General features: G+C 34.8%; 1 protein-coding gene across 2 annotated transcripts; it reads left to right on the top strand.

Annotated features, from left to right (window-relative positions):
- Positions 1-16: 16 nt before the first annotated feature.
- On the top strand, positions 17-22,770 carry GLMN (glomulin, FKBP associated protein). Of its 2 annotated transcripts, XM_062581202.1 has the most exons (19): positions 17-99; positions 1,583-1,657; positions 2,152-2,277; positions 3,370-3,489; positions 4,124-4,232; positions 5,176-5,422; positions 5,892-5,991; positions 7,391-7,578; positions 8,092-8,145; positions 9,127-9,157; positions 9,501-9,590; positions 10,949-10,990; positions 11,072-11,145; positions 11,466-11,550; positions 14,584-14,693; positions 16,098-16,161; positions 20,768-20,891; positions 22,410-22,492; positions 22,623-22,770. In XM_062581202.1, exons 2-19 carry the CDS (start codon positions 1,592-1,594, stop codon positions 22,716-22,718), a joined length of 1,809 nt encoding a protein of 602 aa, XP_062437186.1. In that variant the 5' UTR covers positions 17-99; positions 1,583-1,591; the 3' UTR covers positions 22,719-22,770. The 2 variants fall into 2 exon arrangements, with proteins under 2 accessions (XP_062437186.1, XP_062437187.1); XM_062581203.1 differs by lacking the exons at positions 17-99; positions 1,583-1,657 and having other exon boundaries at positions 2,184-2,277; positions 3,417-3,489.
- The last annotated feature ends 544 nt before the right edge of the window (positions 22,771-23,314 follow it).

The raw sequence follows: 23,314 nt of genomic DNA, 5'->3' as shown, positions 1-23,314 counted from the left end.
CGCGCCGCGAGCGGGCGGAGCGGCCGCTGGCCCGGGCGGGCGGGCGGGAGGCGGCGGCGTGCGCGGGGCCTGGCGCGGGGCCTGGCGCGCCCGGCCGAGGTGAGCGGGCGCTTGGCGCTGGGCTGCGCGTCCTCGCCCGGGCGGGCAGGGCTCGGGTGCGAGCGCGGTTCCGCGGGGAGGAGGCGGTTTGCTGGGGACTGATGGCGGAAAATTCCCGATACTGAAACCGCCGAGGAGGCGTAGCTGGAAAGTGGATTAAGTATTTAGGCCCGAACTGGCTCTGAGCTCAGCTGGCAAATCCTTGGCGACAGCGCAGTGCTCGGGGCCTATTTCAAGGCTGTAAATGCATTGAAAATGTGCTGGGGGCTGAAAGAGCGGGAATATTAACGTTCAGAAGTGTGTTTAAATTGTTTTAGAGGAATTGGTAATATCCTGTAAGAGCTGAAATAGTACAGTGAGTGGTAAGAAACTATATGATAATCACAAAATTAAAATGACAGGCTAGATATACATTGCTACGTTCTACTGAAGTAGAAAAGTTAAAATAGGCAGTTGAGAACAGAAAGTTGTTTATTTGTTCAGTAACAAAATTCACATACAGGTGCTTTGTAGGTTATGGTAAACTGAGTGATTTTTGTAAATAACCGAATAGCTCAACTGTTCAGGTATTGCATTAGCTAAAGTCAAACTTAAGGGGGAGGGTGGAGGACTATACCTTGAGGTGTCTGTATGAATATGAGGCTTGGGTGTTTTCATGGAAGTTAGCTAATCGTTCAAGTGCGGAGACAAGTGACTCGTGCATACGGTCACAGTGAGTATGTAACCGTGTTTATGCACGTGGAGTTACTGTGAAACATAAAGATTGAGACTACTGCAACGATATGTCATGTGAGAAAACTGAACTTGATTTTATTTGTAAGTCATGGCCCTGACTGTAAAACTTGATATGCACTTAATTTTACTCAAATGCTTTACTTGGTTTCTTTCAGCAACACAATTATAATGTCTAGAGTTAAAATGCCACAAATAGCAGTAGAAAGAAGTAAATGATTCTGCACACGTAATCTTTATGAGACTAAAACACTATTGATACAAAACTGGCACAGTGGTTGGATCAGCTGTACCCATCCCGGGCATCTGATCAGAGCCTTCTAGTCAGATCTGAGCAGAGAGCTCATCTGATCAGTACATTTGCAGCAAATGTGGCGGAGCAGGGGTGTCCGTACCTGGGGTGCAGTGAGCCCAGGCTTGCTCTGTGGTAGCTGCAGTTCTTAATGTACTTGTCCATGTAGTAGCCAAGGCCTCCTGGCTTTTTAAGGTAACCTTGATAGTATTTGAAAAATTACTTCCCTGTACACAGAATGTAGGCTGTTTTCTGTCTAGAGTACAGGAGATAGAATCATATAGCATACACTTTAAAGATACTTTTCTCCTATTTTTTCTGTCATTCAGTCTTCATAATATCTGTTTGTATTGATTGCTTTTATTTCCTCATTTAGCATTTTTTGATAAAGTAAAAATAGAGGTTGAAAAATAATTGCATTATGTGGCTTAATATTGCACTCTTTTTAATTTATAATAGAAATTTTAAATGCTGGAAGAACAAAGTCAACTTATAATGGCAGTTGATGAACTTCAAGCCATCATACAGCGATGTGTAAGTACTTCTCATAACAGTTGTAGATGCAGCAGTGTAAGTTTGTTTTTATACACTGTTGCTAAAAACAAAGTGACCTAACATGCAGGACAGTTGTTGCCAGAACTCATCATTGAGCAACTGGGTTTAGCCTTCATGTTTCATTGCCTTCTCTTTGGTGCTCTTCCCAAGATGCTTGGTAGCTTCTGCCTCTTGGAGGAAGACGTGTTCTTGTTTCACTCAGAAGTATCTCTCTGAAGGAAGAAAACACTGGCAGATTGTTGTAGAAAATATATCCCTCAAATAACATGCTGTTGTCTAGACTTGGAAAATACTATTGAAATGCTGCTTTCTCTTCTATAGTAGCTCTCAGTAATTTTTTTAGTATGTGAAAGATGATGTGCAAGAAGAAATAAGTTACAACGACATTACATTTGACTTTGAAATGAAAGCTTGACTTTACTTTTATTCATCTTTCATAAATATGGAGTTAAACATGCATGTTTTCTTTCTAGCAAGTTCTAGAAGAAGCTGATTTCAGAGGAGAAGATTTCAATTTATTTCAGGTAGCAGGCCAGAAATGTTTGGAAGATGGATATGCAGCTCAGTTATTGGAAGTAGTTCAAAATGAGAAAAATAAGGTGAGTTTAGATTTGTATTATGTATTAGCTGTGTAGTAAACCATTGAATAGATGAAACTGTATGTGAAGCAGGAAAGCTACCTTCACTATGGAGTAAGTGTACGAATATGAATAGTCAGTCTGTTGCTCTGTGTTAAGTGCACATTCTAGTGAAATCTGAATTACTATGACTTATGTACTCAAGTCATGGTAATCTTAACAAAGCTATTAATAGCTGTTTTTGAACTGATTAAGCAGAAGAGAAAAAAGAGGCCAATCTCAGAACAAAGAGAAAGTGAGAGTGGCCCTCTGTTGCAGGAGAGAGAATTTCAGGTGGATACAGTAACGTTGGCCAAAACCATAAGAGCAAACAGCTAAGCTGATGCTAATGGAAGAGAAATTGTGTGGGGGCACTTCCGGGATTAAGGGATTAGGAGAACATACTTGTGTTGAATCCAGATAAATAGGAAGTCTGAGAGGAAGGGAAGGATGGAATGTTTTGGTGATATTGCTTGAGGGTCACATTTGCCCGGAGAGGTTGTGGAGTCTCCTTCTCTGGAGATATTCCAAGCCAGCCTGGACGCAACCCTGTCTAATGGTGACCCTGCTTGAGCAGGGGGGTTGGACTAGATGATCTCCAGAGGTCCCTTCCAACCTTACCAGTTCTATGATCTGGTTATGATCTCTGCGAGTAGCAACTGAAGATCTTGAAGGAATGGGTTCTCCCATGGACAAAATATTGTAAAACAATAATTTCTCTAACTTTTCTTTCTTTGATTTGTCTAATCAAAAACCAGCAAAAACCATCAGCCCGGTCCTAGTTGAACTATTTTGTCATAAAATATCTGGAAATATATATTGACATTTTGGAATTAATACACAGAAGAAAACTATACGGCATATACAGCTATGTTGCCAGATATGGGGAGAGAATACAACGTGTATAAAGCACAGAAGTTTATTATGATAGATATTAAATTTTCAATGACATTATTATGGTATTCGTTACAAGCAGGGCATAGATCTAGTGTCATTTTTGGCCTTCCTGTATATGAACTTCTGTATTTAGAAGTTGCTTAGTTTTGGTTTGTTTTCTGAAAATCTGGTTTGCAGGTTATCATCAAGAATATGGGTTGGAATCTCATTTGTCCTCTTGTTAGATGTATTTTAGTGTCTAAACAGGAAGATGATAAGAGAGAACACTGCCTGAAGATACTAGATCTGTTGGTACAGGTATGATTTTGAAATATATAGTTTTAGTACAGTAATTGTAGCGAAGGGGAAATGCTTCTTCCCCTCTCTTTTCTTTCCCCCTTCTGCCCCTCTCTCTTTTAACCTTTTCTAACCTGGATTCTTCTGCTTGTTTCCCATAACTTTTTGACTCATAGGCCTGATTTAATCTGAATTAGGCACAGGGATAGTGTTTTCAGAAATAATTAACCTCTTACAATTTTTGTGAAATTAGTAATTAGGCAAACCAAAGAGCTCTAGCACTACTGTGAAGAAAAAGACAGGTAGAGGTCATCTGTTGGAAAGTTGTTTGGTAGACTGCTGCTACAGTCAGCATGACTGTAGCCACAACCACAGAAATACTGCCTTTTGTCTAATGCAGATACAGGGGTATGACAATAATTATCTGGTGGTTCTGATGTAGTAGAAAAATAAGCCTTAACCTGTGTACACACATACCTGTCCTACAGAAGACATTAACAAATATTTATCTTATTTACTTTTCTTAAAGATTATTTTGGATGTTTGGATCTGCTTTCTTTGACGTACAAGAGCTTCTGTACTGCAGTTTGTTTGTGGTGGGGTTTTAGCTCATGACTATGATAATTTAAAAATATGCATTTTTCTTCTCTTGCAGCTATGTAATGCAAAGGAACTTTTTTTAGGTTTACTTGAGCAGATTGAGCAGACCTCTGGAGAGCAAGTATGCCAAACTGTCATGTTATTGCTTCAGCCTTTGCAGACAGGTAACATTCACTTTCTTGTATGATTTTGAACTAAATACTTTTCTTGTTAAATTATTAGATTATTTTAGCCTTTACTGAAATGGCTGACAGGCTTTACAGTTCTTTACATTCAGCAGAATAACACAAGGTATAATTTCCATGCTTGTGTTGGCTTGTTTAAAAAAATATTTTAGATGGGAGTGATAGCATGAGTTGAAAAGCAATATTCAGCTATTTTTCATCATTTTTCATCATTTAACTTTTTGGTCTTGTGGCAATTACCTTTACAGAAGTAAAATTTATTCATGTTCTTCTTACATAAATGGAAAATTACACTGATGTGTGGAATTCTTTATTATTTAACTTTTAAAACAGCATTTTGATAGTTGGAAGGATATGTTTTGTTGCCGATCTGCAGTTAGCATGCACTGAATGCAGTTAAGTGGAGAGCAGTTTGTTCTTTTCTCAGTCTGGGGGCCACTCTGTTTCTACCATGAAATATAGAACAGTTCTGAACTGACTCATTGAGAGTCAGATCTCAGCAGATGTTGGTCTATTATCTTTGGTCTTGCCAGACACAGAAAGAATCAAGAGATAAAGCAAGAGCAAATCCATTTTCAGGTCAGGAAGATAAATATTAATTCACTTACGTTAGCTCTAAAAAGACAATTTTTTTTCAATCCTCATCACTGTGCTATTGAGACAGGAGGAATATTTTCAAAGGTGTGTCTGCTTTAATATTTATTTGTCAGTACCAACTCTATGGCCGTGTTAACCACTGTATGTTAAGCTAACTGATCGTGTTGTCGTGTGCTGTCGTGTGCTGTACTTGCTCGTGTTATTTCAGGCATCAGTCCTTCTCCTTCACTGAAACAAGAGACTTTCTTATGTAGTCACTTCTTTTTGTTGTTGACTTTTTCCTCCAGCAAGTAATAACTTTGTCTTAAACTCTTCTCTGTTTCAGTGCTTTTTAAACTTCAGAACAAGAAGGCCTATTCAGTGGGCTTATCTTTGGCCATGATTATGAATCAGCTCACTCCACTGCCTGTACCTTACACAAAACAACAAATACAAGAAGATAAACTCGGTCTCTGTCAATGTTGTAATGCTGTTGTGGACTTTGCTAAACCTTTTGTGAATGAAGTTGTTAAAAACATGGAAAAGTCATCAGAATGCATTGATTTGGAGCTGAAGGAAGAATTACTGAAGTTGTGAGTATTTTATATCCACTTAATATATTCCCATAATGTAACATAATGCAGTTGTCATTTATTGCACAGGCAGTAAATAAATTATCTTACTAGTTTTTTTATAATGCTGTCAATTTATATAAACTAATGCTATATTTCAAAAAAGAAAAAAAAATCCCTTACATGTTTGAGATGAGGAAAGAAGAGTAAAAATAATTTTTTAAATGCAGGAAAATGGTAAAGAAATTTCAGTCCCTGTGGTATGGAGCTGATTTAGTAGTACTCTGCTTCTTCTCAAGCTTACAAGAGTGAAGATAATCCCTTTTTGGAGGTGAAGTCTAAGCAGTGCTTTTAAGGGAAGCATTATTCTTTTTTTCTTCTCCTTGGAATACTGAGAATAGCAGCAGCTGTTGAGTATAGACTTTATTTTTGGTCTGTACTTGTGACTTTACTGGTGATTTTATTTAAGTATTGTCCCTTTCTATTTCAGCTGTATGAAAAGCCTGAAATACCCATTGTTAACAGCTCAGCTTGAACAACTTGAAAGCCTTGAAGAACATCCTTTTAGGCGCTTTGCAACTGAAATTATAGTAAGTGTAGTCAAAACAAATTACAGTGTATGCCAAACCCATTGTGCAGTTCAGAATTCCCTACAATCAGTTCTAGAGATGACTTACATGGTTCTATAGGATAATATTTACTCTGAGAAAGATCTGGAATAGTTTCAGATGCCATCTCTGAAACCTATAAATCTCATAGACTTTGCTTCTTACTACGCCAGTTTGGGCTGCTGTCTCAATCAGCAGCTGTTATTTTGCTGTAATTGCTTCTTTTTTTTGGTGATGTATGAATCTATTAGAGTATCTGAAGGATTACATCTTTGGTACAGTATTAGCTCACATTAAAATCTAAGAGTTATCCTCTAAGTGTTCAGGTTGTGAAGTGAAGCACACTGAATAAGCAATTAGCAAAATTCTGAATTGTTACTTAACTGTAATTAGATTTTGCAATCATGATCCCATTCAATTTTTTCCACAGGATGTCTCAGTCAGAACATAGGATTGAACCGCTTTGTGGATTGATCAGGGTTGTGTAATGAAAGAGATTATTTTCTGTAAGATCTTTTCTTCATTTGGTGCCAAACTTGTAAGGTATGCAGTGAAGGAGGCAGGGATTATTAGAAATCGATTTAATGGCTAGGAAGGTTGAAGGCTGCTCTGAAAAATGGATTTTTATCCCTGCCTTTTTAAAACTACATTTTATACAACTTATTACAAATTACATTTTCTTCCTTTTTCTGAAGAAAATCACTTTAGCTATTTATAGAATTTGGTAGTGAGAGCTGCAGCTAAGGTCAGTAGAGTCATGCTTTGAATATTTGACATGTTATGTAATGCTAATTCTCTGAAAGATCTAAATTGGATAATCCCAGAATAGTGAGTTAACCTTGATTTCTGTGCTTCCTCCACAATCTTTGCAATATGAATTACCCTACCTCCTAATCTCACAGGAATGTGTGGGAAAAAACATTAATATTTGTGAAGTACTCAGATGTTCCTGTGTTGTGCATCAATGGAAAGAAAGGCCATACAGACTGATTCTGGCTTTAAAGCAGGGCTTGCCCTTAGTAGATAAACCTTATGATGCATATTGAACAATGAAGAGAAAGCAAAATACTAAGTAAGTATTCTGTTAACTGAAAAATGATCATGTAACTATCATTATTTTTCTTAGCATGTGTAGATAAGGGGACCAAACCAGGTTTTTGCAGGGTAATTTTATTTTGTCTTATGCTAACTTGTGAGTGCCTGACTTTGCTATCCTAATAATGTCCTTCTAACAGTGGTTATTTTTCCTGGAAACTTTTTTGTGTGTGTCTTAAATAGTCACAAAATATTTTCAGTAACTTTTGCTATGTAAGAGATTTTACTGTAAATATAAGGTTTGAAACTTAAAGGCAGATACATGCAATCTAACTTTATTTTTTAGGACATTTTATGGGATATGAGAGAATTGATACCATTAGTGTTTTTACATCATAAAGGCAGAAGTTCATCCTGGGAGAATGAGGAGTTCGCGGACATAGAGCGAAAGAATTTTGCGGATTCTTTGGCATGTCTATCATATCTGATGTTTGTTCAGTATTTTGGTATTGATTGCTTTCCTATGGTATTTAGGTAAGAGCTATTCTTCCTCTCTTATGATAAGTCTATACTTTGAAGGTTCTTTATGAGCAGAATAAAACTTCTATTTATAAATAGTTACTATGGAAAACTGTGTATTTTGCATTTATTTTATGGTAACATTTTTGTGTTTGTATTTTATGTAGCTTATATTCATAAGTACATAGCTCAGTTCTTCAGATTAGTTAATTACTACTTGTAGTAATTGTACACGAGCTGTTCTTTTGAAGAAACTGGTATTATTGGTGATATTTTGAAAATTAACATGTATTAAAATTTCAGTTATTTATATATGGATGCCACATAAGAATTAAGAACAGCAGTTTGACTTATTGGCTCATATATCTATTTCAAAATTATTATTTTTGTAAATATGTTTGTATAGATTTTTGAAAAAAAGATTAAACCTCTCAAATATAATAAATAGTTACTATGTGAAAACGTATGTTTGTGACTATGGCCTACATAGCTTATGCAATTTAATGTAAATCTGATTTTCTCTTTTAGTCCATCATATCTGCTGCAATGCAATATGACACACATTGAAGTCCTACTGAAAAGGTAGGTTTATATGATATTTGGCATTCTAAATAAGTGAAGGTTCTTTTGTTTATCCTATGGCATATTTCTGATTTTTTTTTAATAATAATTCCTTGAATGAAACTTTGGATATACCGATTATGTCCATGGGAGGTTTTTAAAGCTGGGAATTAAAATGGCACATTTCAGGACAAGATCGCTTTATTTTCTCTGAAGAGCTATGAAAAGGTGTCCTAAGAACTCGGCTAATGCTTTCAGCTTGTACCGTGATATCATTTTTAGAAATTCTATTCTGAAAATGCAAAATTAAGGCCATATATACAAATGCAGAATAATTGGAATATATATTTATTTGTACTTCTGTAACAATCAGTTTACTATTAGAGAAGACTATTACAATAGCATTTATTTGAGTGTATTTTGATATATTATGCAATCTGAATAAAGGCCAGGCTTTCTACAGAAACCATACTTTTCCATATATTGTGATTATTGAGCATTCTGTAAGTAGCACCATTGACAAAATAATTTCTAGTGCTATTAAAGAAAGATTTCCTATTATGACTGCTTACCATTTCCTAGTAAAATTTAAGTAAAATTTCTCCATCTCTTCAGATTAGGACTTGCTGTCTTTCGCCTTGGCTTACAGAACTGTGCAAATGGAATCATCTGGGAAAAGTTTCGTTCTCTTTGCTAATTAATATCTTGATGCCTGTGGGACATGAGGTCCTGCCTTTGAATTTTTATAAATATTCAGAAGATATACTATTTTTGATCTCAAAGAGATAAGTCAAATTTGCAGCCTCTCCATCAGTCCAGTATATTCTAAAAATCTTTGAGAGGAGTAATAGAGAAGATAGGAAACAATGACAGTTGGCGAGGGCCAGGTTCCTTTTTGATATCTCTTTTACTATTCTCTGCTAGTACTTCTTCTAAAATATACACAGTGGTTTTTTTCAGTTTGCATCTTAAATTTGTTAATGTCTAAATTTTTTTTCCTAGAACAGAAGAATCTGTGTTATCTAAAGGACTTGTAAGTTTTCCTTTAATAAATTTTCATTGTTTGAATTTATATTATTTCCAATTTAAGCAATAGTGTAAATTTAGTTTCCCTTTCTAGGAAAGGTACAAATGATAATTCAGATGGTAGTTCAGATTACAATTTCTGAAATATTTTGAGGCTTAATTGATGTTCTTCAGTTTTGCAAACTCTTCCGTGTTTATTGAACTTTACACAAATGGGTAAATCTTAAAATTACCATTATCACTTACGTTTGTAGTTTCTAGGAGCTCTAAATATGTGAATAAGCATTTATACTAAAGGAATTTTTAACTGTGAAATGTTAAGCCATTTCATTTTTTTTTTCCACTTTCAGGATCTGTTTGAGAGCTCTTTATTGAGAATTGAAGATAATAGCCTTCTCCATCAGTATTTAGAATTCAGCAATTTTCTTACCATACCTCAGGTAATACAGAAGTCTTTAAATTTTGATTATAAATAATATCTAGCTATTTTTAAGAATTTGAGAGGATGTACTACTGAGCCTTTATATACTTATGTTGTCACATTGAAGTCTGTGGTGTCTTGCTATACAGAATTGTTTGTGGACAAGGGAAATCTGCAATGTGCTATGATTGTTCTGCAAAGCAGAATGTCAAGTGTTTTACTCTCCACCAACTTCACACTGGCTCTGGACCTTCTGCTTGTTCAATTATAGCAGTGATACTCATGAGAAACTGTCAGAGTCACAGTGTGGCCTTTCACATTGATATAATACAACACAATGGGAAAAAGAGATGAGGATGTGAGGAAAAATGGAAAGCAGAGGCAGCTTTTACTTGAAGGATGAGAAGAATTTTTCATAGATAAGGCTTCCCTCCCTTACCTACATGCAGTAGGGATATGATCCCTCCTCTTTTTGCTACTATACCTCTGCTCTAGCTATCTGATAGTGCAATTGTAGAGTATCGTTGCCATAAATAATACTTAAATGGAGAATGCAGTCTCCAGTATCTTAACTGGTACACTGTGTAGAGTTAGAAACATGCTTCTGTGACTTCAGCTGCCTGATACTTCCTTGCATATTTTAAATTCTTTTAGACCTGAATTTTGAAGACTTAAAAATTTTTAGTTGTTCCTCTGCAAAGCAAGAGAGATCATTACACAAAATTTTTCTGTCCTGTGTTTTATATAGTGTAGCTGTTAAGCTTTTCACTGATTATTTTCTATTACTCTAACACCAGCTAAGAAGGTCGTTCTACTATTTTGCTGGATGAATCCTTAAATAACCTTAAAACAATTAATTTCAGATATAACATTATTCTGTATTTGCTCTGTGAATAGTTTGAATATATCATGTTTTCACAAGTCCTATGTTTTATCGGTTGCCACACTCCACAGAAATAGGCACCTAAATCTTCCTGGTCACACTTCTGTAATACAGAACGTTCTGCTTTTTAACTACATCTGTGTTCCCTATGGAGTTTAAAAATAGACTATATAGCAAGTATAATGTTAAACTCAAGTGGCAGCATATGACATGTCAGTAGGCTTTTTAGTGTTTTCCTATGTTAAACACGCAAGTAAGTCTTTTCTGCATGCTAAAGCATGAAATTTCAGTAACAATTAAATTCAGTAACAACTAAAATATATTTAGTGTATGTACAGGCAGCTCATGCAGGCAGGCACTGTTGGTTGCCTTTTTTTTTTTTTTTTTTTTTCCCTCTGTGTTTTCATTTCTACAGTAGATTTTAGCCAGTCAGTTTGATGTAATGGTAGTAAATCTAGATATATTTAAAATTTGTTTTCTTTGTCCTGTTGCAGAATTTGGTGAAAGTTATGACCCTTTGTCCCATAGAGATTCTGGTATGTAATCTGACCTGTAGAATGAGTTAAGTGCTGAATTTTTTAAATTAGAATAAATCATATATCTTTTTTTTTCCTTAGAGGAAGAAGAGTTTAAATATTTTGCAATTGTTCATAGACAAGTTTGATGCAGAGGGAAAATACACATTATTCAGGTATACATCCAGATTATTGTAGATTGTGCAATATCATTTTTTTCACAATTTAGTTGCCTAGAAGCTCTATCAGAACTCATTGTAGCTACCTGGAAAAAACATATTAATTTTATTATGTTAATCTCCGGATGAATAATAAGTTTCAAATACCTTCCGAAAAATTCAGCTGTCTTAACATAACCTAGAGTTTAAAGGTTAGATATTCACCTTATTTTTCTGTGATAAACTCCCATTTAATGAATAAGGCCATAATATCACCCAAGTTTTGAGTTAACTATTATTGGTAGCCTTGAGGAGATAATCTCTATTTTGTTTTCAAGATGTTTACTGAAGACGAGCAACCATGCTGGTGTGGAAGGATACATTATTCAAAATATAAAAGATCAGATTCACTTAGCATTAACGGTAAGGCTGTTATCATTAAAAAACAAATTGCCACTTCAACATTCTATCAGTATTATGTAAGAAAACGTGTATAGCTTAAGCTTTCAGTAACAAATTAAAAATACTGCTTTGAAAAGGAAAGTATGATTGCAGTAAGACTGGGAAATGGTATAGTTAAAACTTTTAATTTGACTTCTTTCTGCATATATATTTTTACATTATAATTTTACTTACATACTTGTAATTGCGTGGTCTCGTATTTTTGTAGTAGGTTATTACCTTTTCTGTACTTGAAAAGCATGTTCCTTGCCTAAGGAGGAACTACTCAGTATCTGGTTTTATCTTCACAGTTTCTCATTTCCTGAATATAGTTCAAACCCTGAAGTCCTGACAGAATTACTCATTTTTCCGCAGTTTTATAATGACAGTCAGCATTATAATAGAGTGACTCACAAATGATAAATTCATCAAAAAAGGTTGAGCTAAACTGAAGCTATTTAAATCACATTTTTTATCATCATTTATATCAAGAAGTCAGAAAACTTAATTAAAAATAAATTATCTATTTTTTTTTCTTTTTTACTACTTAAGATATTCTTTCCTAAGCCAGTTTGATTCTCAGAAATATGGCCTTTTGCTAAATAGGACAATATTTATACATATTTTGAGCTAGCATTTATATAGTTTAACACATTCAGGCTGTTAAACTTATGTTAGAAAATAGTGAATTCCTGTTTATTAAATGATAGTTAACCCTGTATATTGAACGGGGCAGGGATGAAGCAGATAAATATTAAGAAAACTCTTCTAAAAGGGACTTGCATTAAAATTTAATAGGTAATATATACCCTGAAATGTTCTAGTAATGAGTTTTTGACTATGCAGCTTCAAAATTTCCTTTTCCATTTCCTTTTCCATTTCCTTTTCCATTTCCTTTTCCATTTCCTTTTCCATTTCCTTTTCCATTTCCTTTTCCATTTCCTTTTCCATTTCCTTTTCCATTTCCTTTTCCATTTCCTTTTCCATTTCCTTTTCCTTTTTTTGGTAGAATTTCCTGGCTGTCTAAAAGGCATTTTTTTAAGGTTATTGTATAAATTTAAATATTAGAATCACAGAATCATAGAATCAATAAGGTTGGAAGGAACCTCTGGAGATCATCTAGTCCAACCTCCCTGCTCAGCAGGGTCACTAGAGCATGTTAGACAGGGTTGACTGTCTCCAGAGAAGGAGACTCCACAGCCTCTCTGGGCAACCTGTCCCAGTGCTCTGTCACTCTCACAGGGAAGAAATTCCCCCTCACGGTCAGGCAGAACTTCCTGTGCTTCAACTTCTGCCCATTGCCTCTTGTCCTGTCACATGGGACAACTGAAAAGAGTTTGTCCCCGTCCCCTTGACACCCTCCCTTCAGGTACTTAATATTCTAGGTTTATTACATAAAATCATGCTGTAGACCTAATTAAATAAATGGATGGCAGTAGAAAGTTGTCAGTTGTTGCCATCTTAGTTTTTGTGCCCAGCTAGTCTTAGTCTTCCAAGGTCCCTCATCTGATTTGCCGTAATACTGCTAGGTACCCTTCTCAAGCTCCTTGTCTAATCGCAATTTTCCTAACAGTCCATTTATGGCTTTGTCCCAGGTTCTTCTTGTCTGGTTTTTATCTGCTGTGTGATCTCTTTTCCCCCCAGCCTACTTATTCCTCTCCTTTACCTGATGTAAAGACTTAGCCAACATTAGGTCTTCGTAAGTCATAGAAAAACAAGTCTATGCTTTCACCTTCATTGTGCTGGCCTGGAACAGTCTTTTGAAAGATGCCATGAGACTCCTGTGGAGGAACGTGTGCACTTGTTCTTTGGGAATCATGTGGAAACCCCTTAGTTGTCAGTTCCAGTTAAAGGAGGTTCAAGCAGCCTCTCTGAGGAGAGGAGATTTTCAGGTATCTTAAATACAAAGCTCTAACAAACTTCAAAGCAAGTTTGGAGGAGGAGTGGGTATGCTTCTCAATTTGAAATTTGACCTAATATGGAGAAATCTTTTGAATATAGCAAGTGGCTCATCCTTGATGTGGAGGGCATCAGAATCATTAGGTATGCTCTGTCACTTCAAAACCTAGTGCTGTCCATCTTATGCTTGAATGATTGTCCTTTCTGTTCTTTTTCTCCCTCCCCCTTTCAATAAAAAGCAGTTGCATGTGCTTCCTCCATCAAAGAAACACAGACGTGAAGTTGTACTTCACTTGCAAGCATTGCTAAGAAGAATTGTGAGTTTAGAAATGCTCAAAGAAAGCATAAACACTTTGTCATTAAAAATAAACAAATAAATAAAATGCATCATCTGTAGCATTAGTTTGGGAGACATTTGATCCATTTTATTTGAAATCTCTTGAAAAACGGAGGCCACGCCAAACACCTAGTATGCAACATTTTAATCCAAATGGTTTTCATTAAGAAAGTAATAAGCACCTGAAGTAAGATCTTTGAAAGAGGAAATGCTAGAACATTCATAATAGAATCACATATGCTGTTAGGAATGTAGCTATGTACAAGTGTGTAATTAAATCACATTAACTTTGTTATTGCCCTGTATGTGCCAGCCCAAGCCCAGGACTGTGCTAGCAGATGTCCTTTTGATTTTATTTGTGCACAGAGTTAATGTCTACCTACACAATTGCTTTCTCTGTCCTTAGCATTTGAAAAGGAAAGCCAGGAACGCATGCTGTGACATGGTATGACACAATACTGTCATGAAACAAATTGTTCCATACTTAGGAACTTCCATAAAGAAGGGAGTGCCTAGTACCGTATGCTAAGTTTATGTAAAAAAATATTAACTATATTGATAATAATTTGATGAAGAGGTAGAGAATTCATTCTGATGAATTGGAAAAGAACAGCTTGGCATGGTGAAACAAACTAGAGAGGAATATATTTCCTTTTGATCACTTGTAGTAATTAGAAAATATTTCTTTCAACATTTGATTTTTCTTGATTCTGCAAAATTATGATATTATTTAAGATTTAAATTTTGCACACAGCTGAACTGTTTGTATTGTTTTTCAGAACATGTGTGACAATAGCTGGTTTACAGGACATCACCTGATCTCCCTTCTAGATTTAGTGCTTTTGCTTCCTGAAGGTGCTGAAACAGATCTTCTGCAAAATTCAGATAGGTGAGCTGTAATCACTGTTAGAAACTTTTCTTCTTTTTTAATCATTTAAAAAAAACCTTCAAACTACATTACTAAAATGCAGCAATGTATTTTAGAATTTTGGAACTAGAGAAGGGAATGATCACTTATTTCAACCATCTGTTTAACTGACTCATCAAAAATGTCCCAGTCAATTATATTGAGGTTAACAATGAGGAAAGGTGTTCCTTGTGCATCTCTGTGGGATGTAGTACCTGGTGTCAAATTGCAGAACTAATTGGTAAAGCATTATTCCTTGAGGGATATGTGGTTTGTCAACTTCTACAGAAGCAGAAGAGGAACTTTAACAGTTGGAAGAACAACAAAAAAAAAAAAATGTAGTATGTTGCTTTAGTGGTATAGGGGAGTAACAATGATCTGGTACATTTATAATATGCAGCCTTTTCAGGGCTGTTTCACAGATTGCTGCTGGGAGTCCTGTGTCTCATGAGTGGGAATATAGAAGCACCTGAACAGCAATACTGCCATTAAGTAGTACAAAAATAACTAGAAATGTCTCCAAAAATCTCCTGTATAGGCCAAGAATTTTCCTGTATTGGAGTAAAGATTGAGCTTGTAAGTCAGCAGGGTAGTGGTGTTCAGATGAAGAACACTTAGCTACTTAAAATCCTACATGTACAATCCATAACTGGAGACAGTGCTACTGTTTATCTGGAAATATCAATTATTAGTTTTTTGCTAAAAACTTAGAGTAAAACAAAAGAAAAGGGGATATTTAAATAAGTGCTCAAAGTAAAAAATTAGTATTATTATTATTTTTATAATACATATAATTTATTTTAATATATTATATAAAATTTAGTAGAGAACTGTTAAACTAGTTTCCAATCAACTTTGGATCGCCAGTAGTGCATTTGGTGAGGGGGAAGCTATATGTCTTTTTATTGATTCCTCCTTCTCTGCTCCCTCCCTCACTGTAGTATGAGCATGTCTCAAGTAGTTTAGAAACAAGAATAAGGTGTTCCAGCATATGTGAGGGGGAAAAAAATAAAGAAAAATTATAGATGCTAATGTGCAAGTGAGGGGAAAGGTGAAATGCAAGAAGTTAATAAGCTTTATATTAATTTTTCTGTTGCTTCTTAAATTCTGTAATACAGTTCAGTCTCCTCAGAAAATCTCTTCCTCACAACCATTAGCCCTTTCCAATCTGCTGCCAGTTTTAATCTTCCTTGTAAAGCGTCAATTTTTTTATAAAAAGGAAGTTACTGCACACTGGTACTCTGGATCAGCCTATATTGCTCAGCAGATGAGTGGTTGCATTTTGTATAAATGGGTGTTTTTAGGATGCCTGGCTAATAGTAAGTTATTATCCCTGTAATGTAAAACTTCATTCTAAATGATTTATAGTGTATTTTTAATTCACAGGATTATGGCATCGCTAAATCTACTGAGATACTTAATCATTAAGGATAGTGAATACGATGATCAAGTAAGTGTTAATTGGCATGAAAAAGATTGATTTCATTTAGCTGAGAGCTGAACAAATTCATTTGAACAGATTCATGTGAACAAATTCATATGAATTCTCTCTGATGCAAAAATATTTTCTCATTGCTCTTTGCAGTGTTTAGAAGTCTAGAAGTGATATTTTTGTTGACTATATTAAGAAATGCATGATGCGTTATTTCATTCTGATGAAAATTGATTGCATTCATACTTAATGTAAACAAGCTAATCCTTTTGCTTTGCTAAGTGAATTGTGGTCTATGTCTGTAATTTTAGAGGATGGCATCACAAAATAAAATCACTATCAAGTATTCCCATGCAAAAAAACCATATTTTATTTGTCACCCTTGCTTACTTATTCACTGTTATCCCTCAAGACCCAAATGTTGGTTTCTTTACAAACTCTTTGCAGTTCAAGAAATCCATTTCATTCATCTTTAGCAAAAATACTTTCTTGTGCAACACACTAAAATAAAAGCTGTTAGCACTAAGATTTCTCAGATAGTATTTAATAATCATATTTAAATAATTTTAACTGTGCAAAAATATTCTTTATTTATATCAACTATGCAGCTGCATGTTAGACACACGTTAAAGGCTTCTATAGGTATTAACATCAGACAAATTCTTGTGTGTAAGCTCTGCCTTCTGAAGTAACAAATGGAATTGATAGTACTATCCAATATAGCACAGTGGGGGAGGTCTTTAGTATGTACGAATGAAAAGAAGGATTGTAATGGGAGAATCAGCTTAGTTTTTTCCTTTCGATTTTTCATTTTTTCTCTTCCTTCAAGCAAAATGATAGGAATAATTTCTTTCTACTTGCCCAGAGACTGTACTATAATTCTGGTATGGTTTTGCATTATCCTTGATACTATGAAATTCCAACTGCCAATATCAAAATGGTTACATTTTACAACATTTGAAATGTTGGCCAGAAGGGGGAAGAAAAGAAATCCCTAATTCCATTGTTTTAATTCCATGGCAAGTGTGTCTTACTGATCTGGATTGGTTTCTTCCTGATACAATTTCTCTTCTTTATAAGCCGCTCAGTTAATAACGTGTGTCATTCAAATTTTGGAGATTTCTGTTGTTGGAAAAAGGATTTCTCATCTAGTTATAACAAGCATAGCATATGTTTAATTCCTAATTCCTTTCCTATGTTTGATCTCTCCTTTTGTATACATTGTTCCTGTTTTCTTCTATCTTGCTTTACCACATACAGCATAAAATGTTTCACGAACAAAGCTAACTCACCAGGCTAAACTCCACCCCTGCAGTTTACCTAGGTATTGATGGGTAATAGGAATGCTCCCTCGCCTTCATTTCTCCGGTGCTTGGATGTCTGAATGTAAATATTTCAGAAATACTCTGCATTTTTAGAAGTTTGCAATATGTTTTTACAAAGCTCTGTCCTTATATGTTTTATCCATATAGTTTTATGCTGTCTCATTTAAAGCAGTATTTTATAGCTTTACCAGTAATCTCTGCCTCTTTTTTTCTCTGATTTGGTTAGCTCTTTTCTGTCTGAAGCAGTTGCCACCATTTGTTACTGGTAGATCAGTACAAACCATGTTTATCATTCAGGTGCTTTATGGCTTTTCAATGCAGTATATTGTGATGAATCTGGGATTTTGTGTCCCTGGATAGTCAAGAGAAAAGTCATTGTTTAAATTTCACAACTGGGTCAACATAAGGATTCCATATTCTAGTAACTAATTTATAATTTTGAGTGCTTTGGCCTGCATTGTGCCACATTGAAAAGCCACTAGAATTGTTTGTGTTTTGTTTTCGGCCTTCATTCCACTATTGAAAGGCCCCTTATTCAAATAACAAATGCAACATTTATTGATTCTTTTTTTTTTAATTATTATGTCCCAACCTTCCTCTAATCCATTCAATTCAGTCTCTTTTTATCAGCTACCAATATCATCTGATCTCCTTAGTACTAAAGACTTTGATTTTGCATTAAAATATTTTTCTAAAATTAGTGGCAGTGATGTTCTTCACAGGTTAGATAAAAATTGCTTTTCAGTTTTAAAGTAGATCTAAGCCTTTCATGACTTGAATAAATGATACCATGGTCAGATGAATATTTTAACAATCAGATAGTATGTAAAAGTATCTCAAGGTGTTTTGTTTCCCATTCTCTGTTCCTTGACTCTCTTTTTGATTTGGGGTAAGTCACCTTGGCATCTTATTTTCTCTGACTTCTAAAATACGGAAAAAAATCTGATCCACTTTCAGAGCACTTCAATTTGAATACAAGTTTTATATGTCCTTAGTGATGTTACTAGTTTAAATAGAATGATGATAAAATAGTTTATAGGGCTTACCAAAACCACTGTAGGGGAAAAAATGGTAAAAATAGCCTTCAAATGATGCATTTCTAATTTATTGTTAATTAATTAGTGTTGGTAGGCTCTATTTCTCAGATTTATAGAATTATTTCTGTTTAAGTGCTCATTGTGGTCCACTCAGTTTCATGTAAATTTTATAATGCATAGCTCTTTCAAAAAAGAGAGAAAGCTTCCTTTATTATCATTAAAAATCTATACAATGTTCTTTAGTACCTGGCATAAAGAATATCCCTATGGTTTGATGAAAAAATAGCATCATCTCTTCCAGCTTCTTCTCCTAACTTTCAGCCCTGCATGATGTTCTTATCTTTTATTTATTCCTTCATATAGTGAAAATGAGACAAAAAGAAAATGTCTCTTTTATGAAAGTTCAGATATTTTGATCACTCTGTAACAAGTGCTTTTATTAATCAAGTATAAAAACCAGTTTTGGTATTTTTCTGGAAGATTAGTTTTTCATTGTAGCTCCATTCAAGTGGAAGTAATTACCAGTCTTCTTATTAGACCAGTTAACTTTATCATTCAGCATTAAAATTTGGTGTATTTTCCCCTGTAATCAACTCCCTGTAATCATTTACCATTGAGAATTCTTATTTTTATCTTCCTTTCACTGCTCTTTGAGGCACTTGCCTGAAGAAAGGAGTCATATATATGATTCTTATATCTAAAGACACAAAGACTGCTTTATATTTGTTTTCTTCTACTGCAGTTTTGTAACTAAAAGTTTCTAAGGTGCCAAAGCAGAGAAGTTTTCCTCTCATACTGTGTAACTTTGAACAGCCTTTTTTTTTTTTTCCCTTGTCTTTTTTGCTTTCTGAGTGCTATTTTTGTAAACTCCTTCCTTCATCCATCCCAAATTGGAGAAGGCTTCTTTTAGCACTTTGGCTACTCTGCCTAGGATTACAGATTAATACAAAGCATAACAATGTAACTTTTTTTTTAATGAAATCCCTAATCAATCAGAATTAAAATCTTCACATTAGTAGAATACTAAATGCCATTTTCTGGTTAAAAAATACACTGAAGTTAAGGTTAGGGATGGGGAAACAATTTCTGCCTTAGATTATAAAGTCTGTAAGGTGGAGTCTTCGCTTGTTTGTGAATGCGGTTTCCAGTGACGCACAGCCAGTGATGAGTCTTTCCCTTTTCAATGGGGTTACGCACGCAGAGTAACATGGATACAGCTTATAGCAGAATTTGATTCTGCAGCTAGCAAATATTCAAGTTTTCTGTGCATGTTTTGAGGCAGATTGAATATAGTACATATTTGATAGGTATTCTAATAACCTTGAAAAAAAATGATAAGGTGTTCTAATAAGGTGAAAAGACCTTTAAGTAAGTACATATTGTTCATATATACAGGCAGAGCCTACATATATGAGCCTCACTGGAAAAACTGAAGATGCAAAAGTTAGGGTAATAGTAAATTAAATCACATTCCTGTAATGCTTCTTAAACTGAATGCAGTACAGACAAGGCCTTCGATATTTGGGAAGCATGGCATTTGCTACAGCTTCTATTTTGCATCTCAATACAACGTTAATTCTGGAACATTAAGTATCTATACTTTTTTGCTGCTGAATTATGTTAGAAGAATATATAACTGATGTTTACTTGCTATAACTAATTGAGGTACTATCTCAAGAAACATATCAACATCCTTTCATCTTTACTTAAAAGAATGAGTTGAAAATGTGCATTTCCATTGCTATAGTTATCAGCCTACATACTGTTTGCCCTTTCTTGGGACTGCTCAGTCCTCCTATTTTCAACAAGTAATTTTGAAAATGCAGCAAGATAAAATAGCAAAAGGAAAAGAAATACTATTTTATGTTGATTTTGGTTTTTTTGTTTGTTTTTGGCGGTATGCCTCAATATTTCCAGTCTGCTGCAGCTTTCAGTGCCTCAGTGCCTATTTGTTTATGGTAGGTATATTTTCATTTAACTGACAGTATCATGTAAAGCATGTATTTTTAAATCCAGCATCAGGTAAAGTGTTTTTATTTTTTTAAGAAAACTTTTAGTCTGCTTTGAGAGAGAGGAGTTTAAAGATTCATCACAATGCTATTCATGCTGATGTAGATGAATCTACATTCTTTTTTCCCCCCCTCTTTCTGCCTAGAACAGAAATGTGTGTTATAAAAACTAGTCCAAAAAAAAGTTGCTTATCACTGCACTGCCTCAATAAAACTAATTTGTAACCTTCTCTCTTCTGTTCTGTTTGAATAGACTGGTGTATGGACCATGCTTGCCAAGATTGAGCAAAAATTTTTAAAACCATTGCATGTAGGACTCAATATGTCAAAAGCACATTATGAAGCAGAAATAAAGAATAAGAAAGAAAACAAAAGAGGTTAGTTGTTTGCTTTTTTTCTTAGCTTTGGTCTTCATGTTTGAAACTGCAAACAATTGGTGAATGCTCTATAGATTATGCTTTTACTTAACTGTTCAGACTATTCCAGGTTTCAAATAATAATTCAGTTGCTTCTATATTTAATACTAATAATTTTCATTAGTCAGAAAAATCTAAACTTGTTTTATCTCTCATCACATTCTTAAACCTTATTGAAACTTTATAGAAATTGCTTGTGAACAGAATGGAATATGGTTTGTTTGAAGTTAAACTACCACATGAAGACATTGTTCTATACCTATAATTTTGATTTAAGGTTAGACAGGGGCATCTAAGTCTCTTTGTGAAATTATAACCCTTTTCAGACTAGGTGTGGGGAGGTTGTTAAGAGAAGAAATAATTCAAATGGCAAATAGGTACTCTCTTAAAGCCTGAAGGATTACGTTCTGTTTTTTGGTTTTGTTTGTTTTGTTTTGTGTGACACACACAATCAGATTCTGCTCTGGGTTAAACAGACACTTTCTATAGGGAATGAGAGCTATAGCTACAGCTGCCTTAGGCCATCTCTGTGTATGTCAGATCCTCTGTTCCTTTGTGGACTCCAATATAATTAAGCTAGCCCAAGGAAGTTGCTTCAGCTGCCAAAAATGTCAGTAATGCTTTTGCCCCTAGTCTTATCCTCTTGTGTTGCTGTAACCATGTTAGTATGTGGCAGAGGAAGAGTTTTTCTGAAGGCAACCTGTAGGAAACCCTTCTCTGAAATGAATCTGGATTTTTTTTTTCTTTACAGTCATCTTACATTCCTCTAGCCTTTGATAAAGCATAAAGAAAAGTGAGTTCAGGAGAGAATATCAAACTCATAACAATAAATAATTTAGTTTTTCACTCCAATGTATAATTTTTTAAGCATTATGATAAATTTCAAGTAAATACTTTGAATGTAAGAGTTTTCGCCTCAGTTTTCAGACCTGTCCTTGTAGTTTTGCCTGCTACAAGAAGCCTGCCTGAAACAGATGAGCCTGCAGCCTTTGCTTCATAAAGGAAATATTTAATGTCAAGAGTTATTAAGTCAAGCTGAAAGGCCTGTCTATATCTCTGGATATAGAAGTATTAAAAAAATATTTCAAATAAAAGTGACCAAATTTTATTATTTTGTCCTTTCAAGGTGAATTTTAGCTATATAAAATTGTTTTGAATTACATGAAAATAGACTAATTGCTGCGACTGTATTTACTGTATTATGTAACTTGTCTTATGTAACAGTTCATAAATAGTATTACCAGGAATAGACTGTTTAGTCATATGTCAAATAGAAAGTGCAGAGATAGCATCCAGGTCAAACTGTCCTCCTTTTAAAGTTCAGCACCTTCCCTCCTCAGCCTTTGGCCAATCCCTAGGTTTGCAATTTTAACGGGGAATGCTAATGAATGAATGATAACATATTAAATATTCTTTTCATTCTAAAAGTTTACATGGAACAACAGGCTGATTTCTGTTTGTCTTCTGCTTTTCCTACAGAGGCACACAATGCTAACATAGTCGGTTCTGTAACTGTGAGTGGAGAGAAGATGCCTGCCATGACTACCGAAATGCAGCTTCAGGTGAGTTTGCAATCCCCTCAGTCAGACGTCCTGAAATTGTCTTTTAGGTCTGGAGACAAACATACATATACAGCTGATGAGGAAAATCATTGTTCTAATAAAATAACATTAATCTCCTTTGTCATTTCAGGTTTTACGCTCAGCTCTCTTCACATTTGATTTAATAGAAAGTGTTCTAGCGCGAGTAGAAGAACTCATTGAAGTGAAAATAAAAGCTGTAACATGAAAATATTCAGCTCAGCTGAAACATCTGAATAAACATATTTCTTGCAAGTTGATTTTAGCTATTAGATTTTACTTGAAAAAGAGGCTCCCAACCTTTAGAGAAGAGTAATTTTGAATGGCTACTAGAAGAATTGCAAATCCTGCTCTTCGCATGTCTTCTTGCTCTGTTTTCTTTTTTTCCCCTTTTACTGTTGTTGTATGTGATTCGCAGAGATGGCCTATTTACTGAAGTACTCTTCTTCAGACTGACACTTTTTCTGAAGTTAGAAACTACATCTACTTAACAAGATTTTGTTATTGTTATTATCCTGTGGCAAGGAGGTATGGTTGCGCATTTATTTTTCTGTTCACATTTTCAATACTTGCTGACTTGAGCGCTGAATTATAAAGATTTTTATAAAGTATTTGGAGAACCATGAATTAAAATGCATTGTATAAATGCTAGCTGTTTTCATTAGGACTTGTTAATATCAACAAACTTCTATATTTACAAATGGGACTGTAAGTCTATTGCTATAAATTACAGTAGAGAGACTATGGTGAGTGAAACCAGGTTTAAAGAAAAGCAAACATCAACCTTGAGCCAAATAAGATGCT

The sequence above is a fragment of the Rhea pennata genome, chromosome 8 (genome assembly GCF_028389875.1).
Source record: "Rhea pennata isolate bPtePen1 chromosome 8, bPtePen1.pri, whole genome shotgun sequence".
NCBI lineage: Eukaryota > Metazoa > Chordata > Aves > Rheiformes > Rheidae > Rhea > Rhea pennata.
This window is presented reverse-complemented; position numbering and strand designations above follow the sequence as displayed.

What these genes read in the sequence shown, in the direction of transcription:
- GLMN (XM_062581202.1), top strand. Translation starts at nt 1,592, where the DNA reads ATGCTGGAAGAACAAAGTCAACTTATAATGGCAGTTGATGAACTTCAA. An exon ending in CTTCTGCAAAATTCAGATAG is followed by an intron (nt 14,694 to 16,097) that starts GTGAGCTGTAAT and finishes TTTAATTCACAG; the next exon opens with GATTATGGCATCGCTAAATC. An exon ending in TAAGAAAGAAAACAAAAGAG is followed by an intron (nt 20,892 to 22,409) that starts GTTAGTTGTTTG and finishes CTTTTCCTACAG; the next exon opens with AGGCACACAATGCTAACATA.